General features: G+C 42.4%; 2 protein-coding genes across 3 annotated transcripts in view; both read left to right on the forward strand.

Moving 5' to 3' along the window:
• Positions 1 to 12,906, forward strand: part of LOC125242531 (tachykinin-like peptides receptor 99D) — a 317,790-nt gene that overhangs the window by 187,264 nt on the left and 117,620 nt on the right. The window lies entirely within an intron of this gene.
• On the forward strand, positions 7,129 to 8,390 carry LOC125224609 (activity-regulated cytoskeleton associated protein 1-like; the record flags this gene model as incomplete). The annotated part of the gene is made up of 1 exon (XM_048128027.1): positions 7,129 to 8,390. A coding segment is annotated over exon 1 (753 nt), but the record flags the coding sequence as incomplete, so codon positions are not given.

Genomic DNA, 12,906 nt, shown 5'->3' on the forward strand with positions numbered 1-12,906 from the left:
CTGCCCGCAGCTCGGCCTGCGGCCTTCGCGTACTTGGGAGCCTGTCAGACACGCTCCGGCCTTCGGCCCTCCGCGTAGTTACTGTGGGGATTGTAAGATTTGTAGGGAAGTTGGACCTCCGGCCTGCGGCCTCCGGCCCACCGCGTCGCTTTTTAGACACCTTTACTTATATTTTCTTGCTTGGGAGCACTGTCTGTACGCAGCTCGGAACTTGGACCGGAGCAATGACCGTCGGGCTGTAGAACGCTCCCTCAGGCTGGTAGGGAAATTTGACTTTGTCCCCTCTCGCCGCCGTTTTTGACTTTTCCAAAAAATTTTTTTTCTCATTTCTATTTTTGGCCCCCGTTCTTACCAAGTCCCAAATTTGAACGCGCTCGGACCGAAAATAAAAAAAAAAATTTCAAAGTCGGCCATTTTGAAATTTTGTAAATGCCATTCGATGGACCACAAATAACTGTACAACATTAGTTCAAGCACTTTTAAACTTTTTCCTACCGTTACGGAGCTATGGGGATTAAAAAAAAACCTCCATACAAACTGGTAGGGAAATTTGACTTTGTCCCCTCTCGCCGCCGTTTTTGACTTTTCCAAAAATTTTTTTTCTCATTTCTATTTTTGGCCCCCGTTCTTACCACGTGCCAAATTTGAACGCGCTCGGACCGAAAATAAAAAAAAAAATTTTCAAAGTCGGCCATTTTGAAATTTTGAAATGCCATTTGATGGACCTCAGATAACTGTACAACATTAGTTCAAGCACTTTTAACCTTTTCCCTACCGTTACGGAGCTATGGGGATTTAAAAAAAGGACCTCCATACAAATTTCAATTGGCCTTCAAAGGGCGCCATTTTGAATTTTTCAAAATTTTCTTTTTGTATACTAATCTTGGGGTGGCTGTCTACCCGTGTGCAAAATTTCAGCGCGCTCGGACCATTTTGAAATTTTTCAAAAAAAAAAGTCGGCCATTTTGATTTTTTTTTAATGCCATTCGATGGACCTCGGGTGACTGTATAACATTTGTTTGAGCACTTTTCACTTCTTTGTACCGTTACGGAGCTATGGTAATTAAAAGAAAAACCTCCATTCAAATTTCAATTGGCCCTCAAAGGCCGCCATTTTGAATTTTTCAAAATTTTCTTTTTGAATACTAATCTTAGCGCGACCGTCCACCCGTGTGCCAAATCTCAGCGCGCTAGGACCATTTTGAAAATTTTCAAAAAAAAAAGGTCGGCCATTTTGATTTTTTTTTAATGCAACTTTTTTCTACTCGGATACCTGTATGACATTTGGTCGAGCACCCCCCGGCTATCTCTTACGGTTTAAAAGTTGCCATACAAAATAAAAGTGGCCAGTTTTCCCACATTTGTAGCACTTTTCAATTTTTTTTTATTTCATTCGAATCAAGGCCGCTTGGAGATTCTACGACCAAAATTTGAGCACTCTACGATAAATTTGAAAAATTGTCAAAAAAAAAAGTCGGCCATTTTGAAAAAAAAATGGCGGAGTCAAAAACTGCCCAGGGTCCTCTATGACATTTGGTCGAACACTCCCCGGCTAACTCCAGCCGTTTGGCCAGGCCGTCCAACATTTTTTTACCCGGAACCGGTAGACCGACGGTCTGATCTATCCGGGGTCGCAGGACCAAACTCTATACGACCACACCAAACACTGCCACCCGCAAAAACCCCCTCTGCCTATTTTTTGAAAAATGTCAGTCGGGTTGTAGCTTTATATTATATAGATAGATATAGATTATATAGATATAAAAGAAGAAGCTGACTGACTGACATATCAACGCACAGCCGAAACCGCTGGTCCTAGAGATCTCAAATTTGGCACGTAGGTTCCTTATATAGTGTAGAGGAGCACTAAGAAAGGATTTTCCAAAATTCACCTCCTAAGGGGGTCAAATGGGGGTTCAAAGTTTGTATGGGGAAACAAGATTAGTTTGACTATTTTATTCGAAACTTCACAGGAAGATTCCTTAAGACATATGACTGAATACGTGTTTCAGGTTTTTTGAAAATTTAACCCCTAAAAGGGTGAAAAGGGGGTGATAAAGTCAAAAAACTAATATGGGTGTCGTTTTTACGGTTTATTGGGTCGCTGATCACGATAAATACAACGTTTTTAAAATCTAACGAGGCGGAAGTGAAATACCTTCTCCCCTGTTGTGGTGCAATGGGGTTTAAATACCAAAAAAATATATAAAAGAAGATATTGACTGACTGACTGACATATCAACGCACAGCCGAAACCGCTGGTCCTAGAGATGTCAAATTTGGCACGTAGGTTCCTTATATAGTGTAGAAGAGCACTAAGAAAGGATTTTTCAAAATTCGCCTCCTGAGGGGGTCAAATGGGGGTTCAAATTTTGTATGGGGAAACAATGTTAGTTTCACTGGTTTATTCGAAACTTCACAGGAGGGATCCTAAAAACATATGACTAAAGACGTGTTTCAGGTTCTTTGAAAATTTAACCCCTAAAAGGGTGAAAAGAGGGTGATAAAGTCAAAAAACAATATGGGTATCGTTTTTATGATTAATCGGGTCGCTGATCACGATAAATACAACGCTTTTAAAATCTAACGAGGCGGAAGTGAAATACCTTCTCCCCTGTTGTAGTGCAATGGGGTTTAAATATCAAAAAATATATAAAAGAAGAAACTGACTGACTGACTAACTGACATATCAACACACAGCAGATAGGGATAGGGATAGGGATAGGGATAGGGATAGGGATAGGGATAGGGATAGGGATAGGGATAGGGATAGGGATAGGGATAGGGATAGGGATAGGGATAGGGATAGGGATAGGGATAGGGATAGGGATAGGGATAGGGATAGGGATAGGGATAGGGATAGGGATAGGGATAGGGATAGGGATAGGGATAGGGATAGGGATAGGGATAGGGATAGGGATAGGGATAGGGATAGGGATAGGGATAGGGATAGGGATAGGGATAGGGATAGGGATAGGGATAGGGATAGGGATAGGGATAGGGATAGGGATAGGGATAGGGATAGGGATAGGGATAGGGATAGGGATAGGGATAGGGATAGGGATAGGGATAGGGATAGGGATAGGGATAGGGATAGGGATAGGGATAGGGATAGGGATAGGGATAGGGATAGGGATAGGGATAGGGATAGGGATAGGGATAGGGATAGGGATAGGGATAGGGACGGGGATAAGAATAGGGATTGGGGTCGGAATAATCGGTCGGCAATCGATATCTAGGCAGTGTAAAATGCTGGTGGCTCAGTTGGAAGGGATTAGTAAGCATGTATCGGCGAGTATCCTGCATCCGTAATAACTATATCAATGTGCTGTAAGAGGATCGTTGTTTGCTTGCCTTTTATATGTTTACGTTTGCAATAAGTATAAGCAAAATGGAAAAAATTGTAAGCGATAATGCAAGGAAGTACTTTTTACCCTACCGACCATAGCGTCGAGATACTGGCTATGTGGGTTGTATGAAGTTTCCCCAGTATAAATATTTGTATAGGTAAAATACATACATATTCGTACCTACTACCTACGCTGTGGTCGCTGTGTAACAATTCTACAATCATTGCAAGAATTTCTTTTAAAACAATAGTAATATGTGTAAGGTACAGTCAGCCAAAAAAGATAGCAGCAACTAGATCAGTTACAATGGCCCTCCAGTCGAGAATTGCCCCGGTTTACCTTAATCGAAATAATCGCGGACAGATGTACCTACAAAGAAACCTACGGATCCAAATGAAAATCTTATTTTTTGTAAACGTTTCAATAAGAATACTTTTATTACGCGGGCGAAGCCGCGGGTAAAAGCTAGTACCTCTATAAAAGTAAAGAAAATTTTCTAAAGGAAATACCTACCTTTTTTATTGTGATACTTAAACGACGCTAGAACAAGTAAGGGTGTGTTTTACTATTAAGGTGACGGCCGGGTGATACGACACTAAGTGCGACTTCCGATATTTTCTTGAATAGGTATCTTCTTCAACCTATCGGGCCTTAAGTATTAATAAGCTAGTTTAGGGTTTAAGTTTATATTTCAAATTAGATGAGATTAGATATATTTACCACAAAATTAAAATTTTGAAAAAACCCCCGACCGTGACATAGTGGACCGATTTTCATGAAACATGGCTAAGAACACTCCCGACTAACTCAGCTTTCAGACAAAAAAAACTAAATCAAAATCGGTTCATCGGTTCGGGAGCTACGGTGCCACAGACAGACACACATACAGACAGACAAACAGACAGACAGACAGACAGACAGACAGACAGACAGACAGACGGACAGACAGACAGACAGACAGACACGTCAAACTTATAACACCCCTTCGTTTTTGCGTCGGGGGTTAAAAAGAGAAGTGTTTACGAATCAGCTTATACATAGATATTTGATCGCATCTCCTTTTAAGTCGTTTAGTAATTTTTTCTACTCCCGAACTGTTATTCGTCATTTACAGGGTCGTGCACAGATCTTTAAAACCCTACATAAAGGTCTATTCCCCAAAGCCAGCGTCCGCCGGCTTTCCGCGCATGCGCGCAGTATCGAAAAAACTGAAAACGCATTGTTTGGCTCTGTAACCATGGCAACGCCTTATAACGACACTGCGGGCGTGCGCGGGAAGGCTTTGGGCAGCCGAGCTGACAGTGCAAACCTTTGAGTCAAAATAGAGGAAACAGTGTGAATTTCACGAAAGTTATTCAAGAAAACTATTAAAAACTAGTGCATAGTCGTAGAAAAAGTATTGTATGCAACGGTGTTTAACTGAGTCAAAAAATACTCGTGGCGTCTCAATAACAATTTTCGGCTTCGCCTCAAATTGTTACCCAACGCCACTCGTCTTTTTTGACCTCCTTTAAACGCCTGTTGCATAAAATACTATAATAAGTGTTGTGGAAATAAACGAGTCTTTTTTCATTCTATCTTATGATATTTTTTTTTTGTTTTCAGGTAAGCCTTCAACACAACGAAATCCAACAGATATGCACTTTTCAGCTACATTAAAGCAAGTAACCTATGTACCTACATAAGTTGTAAAATATTGATTAAGCACTGACACATCATAAAATAAATGAAGTACCTACTTTCTTTATATCAACAAGAAAATGCAAACTTTATCTTTTTTATTTCGTTTGACAAATGCTTTGATTTTGATATACTCGTAGCAATACTTATCATGCGCATTGCTACATTTTATGTAAGTATATACCCATGTTGTGCGTATAAAAAAAAAACACTCTTTAAATGTTGCTCACATTTCCCAGTATATTGAGAAAAAACTTCCTTATTTAGAAGAATTTCTTTCAAAACGAATTAAGGTTAACCCTTTAATTTTATACTGAAAAAAGGGAAAAAATTGCGAATAGCTGCGTGAAATCAAAGAACTCTTTTGGTACAGAGTTAGTCTTCATACGGTGTAAATATCTCGAGATGAGATTCGCATTTCGTCGTGACACAATTTTATATTTGCATAACCTGGATGGTTTTTAACCCGCGACGCAAAAACGAAGACGTGTAAAACACAAGTTTGACGTGTCTGTCGTGGCATCGTAGCTTTCGAACGGATGGACCGATTTAGATTCTGGGTGGCTAGCCGAATGGCACAATCGCTCACGAAACGCTCACGAAACATACCGCTAGTAGATATCTATCTCTATCGCGCTTGCGTATTGGCGCGACAGAGCCAGCGGCGTATCGCTTTCGTTTGGCGTCGGAGAAATGTCATTCGGCTACGGGGCCAGGTTTGTTTTTTGTTTGAATGCTGATTTAGTCGGGACTTCGGGAGTGTTCTTACCTATGTTTGATAAAAATCGGTCCACTAAATATGTCGGTTTTTTATTTTTAAAATTTAAGCTACGACCATTCCAGGTCAACAGGATCTTGTCCAGATTCCGGCACATTTATAAGCAGCGCTTCATTATTTTCGCACTACCTTGAAAGACTGCACTTGAAAGACTCAGGCACAATTTCCGTCATGATTACATTACGCAAGCGGCTCAACCGCATGTGCGTGAGACAACAGACTTGAATAAACTAATTACCAGTATAATTACTTTTACATATAAATTACTTTTACAAAGCAGGTTTTGGGATCTTCTTTGCATAAAGAGCTTTATACTCGTCAATTTAGTGTAGATATAAACTTTTAATTTTCTTTGAATTTCAGCCACGTTGTAAAGGTCTTTAATTGTTTTAATAACGATAAATAGTTTACTTTAACTTACTGACATTATCAAATTATTATTTTTAGTTTTACTATTTATAAAATGCTGTCTTTTAAAATCTTGTAAATTGTTAATTTTAATTTTTGTTTTTTCTAAATAGTATTCTTCTCTTGCCAAATATTGACGCTCATTTTGTCATGAGTGTTACTTTGGGTTTTTAAATATACATACCTACATACATACGTACAATCACGCCGGTATCCCATAAAGGAGTAGACAGAGCACATGAAACTACTCAAGTTTCAGTACCAATCTTGGCAAATAAGGGGTTGAATGAAAACGAAATAATGACATTGCAGTGACCTACGCCCCAATTTAACCCATATCCCACAGTCGACTTTTACGACACCCACGGGAAGAAATGAATAAATATGTTTTTTTAATAAATAAGAAAAAACTCTAAATATTTATGCTGTCTATGTGTGAGTCCGCTTTGTCTTTAAGGTTGTTTAAACTCCATTTAGATGTGATAAGAAAGTTGAATTTGTTTACAAAAGCTTGTGAAGTTTCCTCCAAGTCAGCCGTTTGTGAGAAAGATTTATTGCTTCTCTTGACCGGCCTCCGGATGTTTTTGTTGATTTTGCTCCTTTTTTGAGCATCTTAATTAAATTTGCATTCTGTATTTGGTAATTTAAAATCATTATTATCGTTCGTTGTTTATGCACTTACCAACTCCACGGCAGAGAATAATAAAAAATCATGTTTTCACCACACCAACTGGCTCACTTTTCTATTCGAAAACAGATAGCAAAATTGCATTTTATCCACAAGTGTCAAGTAATTCCATACAAATTTTAACTTAATGTGTTAAGCTGGCTGGTACAATTTACCTGTAATGATGATTTTGAATTGTAAATTTAATATTGAATAGATTTATGGAATTAATTTAGTTTTGTAACACCACTAACATGATACCACTAGCGCCATCTTGTGCTGAGTAGCGGAACTTCACCTTAGAACGCACATCGCGAATATAAAGACACCGAGAGATGGCGCTGACGACTAGATAGATGCCGCTAACGACTGTGCAACACAGAAACTATAAATAGGGACGGCGATTTTGTTCGTCATTCGATCTTCAGCGGATCTCTAGTGTAGACGGTTTCCCGGCTCTCTAGTTTAGATCACTACTGAGTGTTGCGTACGGTTCCCGAACCTTCACTTAGTACCCAGTGTATCTAGTTGTACCGTTGATTTAAATAAAGTTACGAACTTGCTATCCGGTTAGTTTTACTACTCGCCCTACGCCCGAGCCCCGGTTACATTCTGGCGTACCAACGTTCGGCCAAGTACATCAAAACTGGCGGATTCCGGGAACGAACCTTCGATCACTCCCAAATCAAGACCTTCGCTGCGAGTGGGGCTGAGACCACGAAAACTACACGGACCTTCAAGCAAGAAGAAGAAGATGACTCAGAACATATCCATGTCCACGGAGCAGTTACAGCAACTAGTGACGTCACTTACGTCGGCGGCACTTCAAGCAGCAGCCGGTGGAGCAAGGAATACCACGGCCTCGTTTGCGAACGTGTCGTTCTCTTATGATGGCACTAGAGAGTCAATGCGTCTTGAAGAGTTCCTGTCAGCTGCTTCAGTCTATAAGAAAGTTAATGATATGTCAGACGAAGCCGCCATCATGAGTCTCCCTCTTGTATTAAAAGGGGAAGCTTCAACATGGTGGCAAGGCGTCAAAGAAGGCATTAGCCGTTGGACTGATTTTGAGTCAAGACTACGACACGCTTTTGCACCCAAAATATCAGGCGTACAAATATTCCAAGAAGTATTCTCACGCAGGCAACCGTCAGACATGCTATCCGAAACGTTTATTGCGAAGAACAGAGCTCTGTTGACCCAACTACGCTCACCGGGTTTGACAGAAGAACTACAAATAGACGCGATTCACGGACAGCTGAATATTAACATACGCGAAAGGATACCCCGCGACTCCGTGACAACTTTCGACCAATTACTAACGGCGGCTAGGAATGTGGAACAGGTGCTACGGGAGAGGGCGTCAACAACGCTGTCTACGACCCCAGGCTCGAAGCAACCTTCCCAAGCTAGCAAGAAGCAGCGGTGTGACTTCTGTCGTGCCACGGGCCATACCGTTGAAGAATGTCGAAAGAGGATGAAGCAAATGGGTGGTCAACCTGGGCAAGGCCAACACCCTCCTAAGGAGATCAAGACTGAGTCTACCCAAGCGCCCTCACCAAGTATGTCGACGCTCTACTGCTACGGGTGTGGAATGCCTGGATACACAAGAAGCAAATGTCCTAAGTGTAAGGAAGCTCAACCAGTCAAGATCGAGAAAACTGGCTTCTGCGCCCTAGACATCAACTTAGACGCTCGCCCGAGAATGCAAGTGGGGATTGCAATCTTCGATGTTGTTGGCACTGCGTTCGTTGACCCCGGCGCTAAATCTAGTGTAGCTTCATATCAGCTATACAAATGCTTGAAACAAAGACAATGTAGTTTCGCTTCACAAACTGCTAACATATCAATGGCAGACGGCTTGAAACGTCGAGAGGATGTCATGTCCATTACAGTTCCAGTAAAAATTTGTGATCGGACTGTACCCACGACATTTGTTGTACTACCGCACGCCAAAGAAAATAAGACTTTACTGGGTATGGGATTCATAGAAGATGCAGGCATGGTCATCAACATACCCCAACGTTCTTGGAATTTTGTGGAGCGTCCGGATACTAATTATGATTTCATCTTGGAAGAACCAGATAACGTATCCATGGCCCAGTTTGAACCTGACCTATACCCAGGCGTCTTACCCAAGCATACCCAGCCGACAGATCGGAATGAACCCAAAGTCGCGACTGAAGCTCCTTCGTACAACCCCGTTCCTGTCAAACGATCTCGTCAAGTATTTGATGGATACGAACCAGAGTCACATCATTTGGACTATATGTTCGCTGACGCAGTACAGTCAATCGAAGAATCTGTCGTTACCCTGTCACCTAAATCTGAGGCACTATTCACAGGCTACACTGCTGATGATATTGACCTCTGCGCTCTGGAGGTTGGAACGGTCAAGATGGGTACTGTGACTGACGAACAGAAAAACCAAATCGAAGAGGTTATAACGAAGAATAAGGAGGTTTGCCTGCCTAGCAAACAACCAACGACTTTAATTGAACACGCTATCGATACTGGCGACCATGCTCCAATTGCTGTACCACCCTACCGGCTATCTCCAGTACGAAGGGAACAGTTGAAAAACGAGATCGACAAGATGCTCACCGAGGGTATAATCGAACCTGCGTCTTCGCCTTGGTCCGCTCCTGCTATACTAGTGCCCAAGAAGGATGGAACCCTACGTCCATGCGTCGATTACAGAAGGTTGAACGCCATCACCGTACCGGATCTTTACCCGATGCCGCGGATTGATGACCTTCTACGTGACGCCAAGCCGACGTTTTATATGTCCACTCTGGACTTGCGCTCTGGCTATTGGCAAGTAAAGGTGCGCGACGAAGACCAGAATAAAACGAGTTTCATAACGCCGTTCGGTATTTTTAAATTCATTAGAATGCCCTTTGGTTTACGGAACGCTCCTGCTACCTTTCAGCGACTCATCGACCGAGTCAAGGCATTAGTAGGAGACGTGAGGATGTTGGCTTACCTGGATGACCTCATCATACTGTCTGAATCGTTCGAGCAGCACGTTGAAGACTTAGAAAAAGTGTTAAAGGTTCTGAAAGAGAACAATCTGACGATCAACCTGGCTAAATGTCACTTTTGCTGCAATTCAGTCAAGTATTTAGGACACGTGATCACTTCAAGCGGTCTACAACCGGATCCCACCAAGGTGGAAGCGATTACCAGCCTACCACAGCCCCGAAACCTCAAGCATTTGTTATCGTTCATACAAACCTGTTCATGGTACAGGCGATTTATTCCGAATTTCTCCAAGGTCAGCGAACCATTGACGAGGTTAACAAAGAAGAATGCTCAATGGGAATGGAAAGAAGCCCAGGAGAAAGCTTTCAGTGACTTGAAGAGTCACCTTATCTCTGCTCCGGTCTTGAAATCGGCGGATGAAACCAAGCCCTATATCATAAAGGCTGATGCGAGCAACTACGCAATCGGAGCCGTCATAGTCCAGGGGGAGGGAGAAGATGAGCACCCGATTGAGTATGCCAGCAGACTCCTAACCTCCGCAGAAAGGAACTATAGCACCACAGAGCGGGAAGCGCTCGCTCTAGTTTGGTCACTCAACAAATTTCGCGGATACATTGAAGGCGGACATGTTACGTTGGTCACGGACCACCAAGCCTTGAAATGGCTATTGACGATTAAAACCCCTACAGGACGATTGGCGCGTTGGGCTTTGATCGTGCAAGCGTACAACGTTACGATTAAGTACGCCCCAGGTAAAACTAATGTGGTTGCTGATGCGCTCTCCAGACCACAGTGTGACACCGACACCTCCAGTAAATGCGAATTTTGCAGCATCGTCATAGATATGCCTACGCGTAAGCCTTCCGAAATACGCACTGAACAGCTGAAGGATAAACAAATAGCCAGAATTATAAAGGCGTTAGAGACGGAAAGCGAGGATACTATCTATTGGGGCAGCAAAGGATATGTATTGAATAATGGTGTCCTCTATAAATACAGCCCAGATGGAAACGGCGACGATGCCCAACTGTTAGTTCCGGAGCATGAATGGAAGAATGTCTTAGCAGCGTATCACGATGATCCCTTAGCAGGACACTACGGCGTCGATAAAACTTATCAAAGGATATCAAGTCGATATTACTGGAAGGGTATGAGGCGCTTTATAGAGTCATATGTCAAAACATGCCTCATGTGTCAACGTTATAAGCCGACCAACCTTAAACCTGCTGGACTCTTGCAAACTACTGCAATAAATCAAAGATTTGAAAGTCTAGCATTTGACTTGTTTGGACCCTTGCCCAAGTCAGTTACAAACAAACACTGGATCCTAGTGGTAGAGGATTTAGCAACGGGATGGGTAGAACTGTTCGCGCTAGAAACGGCTAACGCCGAAACATGCGCTATGACAATGATAAACGAAGTTTACCTTCGATATGGTGTTCCTAGACGTATTCATAGCGACAATGGACCGCAATTTGTCAGCGCAGTCATGCAGAAGGCTACTTATTGCTTGGGTATTCACCATACGTTTACTCCAGTATACCATCCAGCTTCAAACCCCGTGGAAAGGAAGAATAGAGATATAAAGACTCAACTAGGCATCTTAGTGCAGGACAATCACCCGGAGTGGTCGGAAAAGCTTGCTTGTATAAGATTTGCTATGAACACAGCAACAAGTCTAGCAACAAGTCATACCCCGGCATATCTCACTTTTGGTCGCGAACTTCGATCACCCGACGATGTCAAACATGACCTGAAGCATATCGTGCTATCTGAAAATTTTGTACCGGAAATTACTCCGAAGCTTTTGTTACTAGCGGAAACGCTAAAACAAGCCAGACAGCTTCGTCAGGATAAAGAAGAAACCCGAAAAGAACAAGCTGACAAGGCAAGACGACCGGACCCAGGTTATGAAGCCGGAGATCTAGTGCTTGCCGATACCCACATGGCAAGTCGCTCCGCCCAAGGAGTCAGTAACAAATTGATGCCACGCCGCGATGGACCTTACCTTGTGCAATCTAAGCAAGGCGCGACATCATACAAATTAGCAAATCCGAGTGAACCAGATAAGCAAGTGGGAACCTACCATACCTCAGCACTCACCCCATTTAAGGGAAACTATCAAGCCTTGCCAGAACCCCTCCAACCGATTAGAAAAAGAGGAAGGCCTAGGAAGGCAGCTGCGAAGACTACCAACAAGAGGAAGTAAAACCTATCCTACTCGCCGGGACGTCATCGTGGATAGAGGGGGAGAGTATGTAACACCACTAACATGATACCACTAGCGCCATCTTGTGCTGAGTAGCGGAACTTCACCTTAGAACGCACATCGCGAATATAAAGACACCGAGAGATGGCGCTGACGACTAGATAGATGCCGCTAACGACTGTGCAACACAGAAACTATAAATAGGGACGGCGATTTTGTTCGTCATTCGATCTTCAGCGGATCTCTAGTGTAGACGGTTTCCCGGCTCTCTAGTTTAGATCACTACTGAGTGTTGCGTACGGTTCCCGAACCTTCACTTAGTACCCAGTGTATCTAGTTGTACCGTTGATTTAAATAAAGTTACGAACTTGCTATCCGGTTAGTTTTACTACTCGCCCTACGCCCGAGCCCCGGTTACAGTTTGATATTTTATATTATTTTGTTGGTGTGGTGAAAAATTTTGTATTTCACTCGGTGGCTAAGTTTGTTTAACCTTCGTGCCTTGAAATACTCGCAACGCTTATGATTCTACTTTTTGAACCATTCGCTACGCTCGCGGTTCACGTGCAGGTAAACAATAACTTTGCCCCCTTGTAAAACAAATACCTATTGTCTAAGATAACTTGTACGAAGAAGCCTTGAGGTCGTTAAATTCAGTTTTCTCTTAATTTTATGAAGCCACAGAAAAGTTTTTCCATTGAACGTTGGTATTCAATAAATAAAAACATTGAATTAAACCGACAATAAAAGATTTTAATCAAATAAAACACCGACATTTGAGTCTGGAGACTGACAATAAAGTCTCGAGTGATTCGCCGTCAAGTATAAAGGC

Source organism: Leguminivora glycinivorella, chromosome 3, assembly GCF_023078275.1.
Source record: "Leguminivora glycinivorella isolate SPB_JAAS2020 chromosome 3, LegGlyc_1.1, whole genome shotgun sequence".
Taxonomy (NCBI): domain Eukaryota; kingdom Metazoa; phylum Arthropoda; class Insecta; order Lepidoptera; family Tortricidae; genus Leguminivora; species Leguminivora glycinivorella.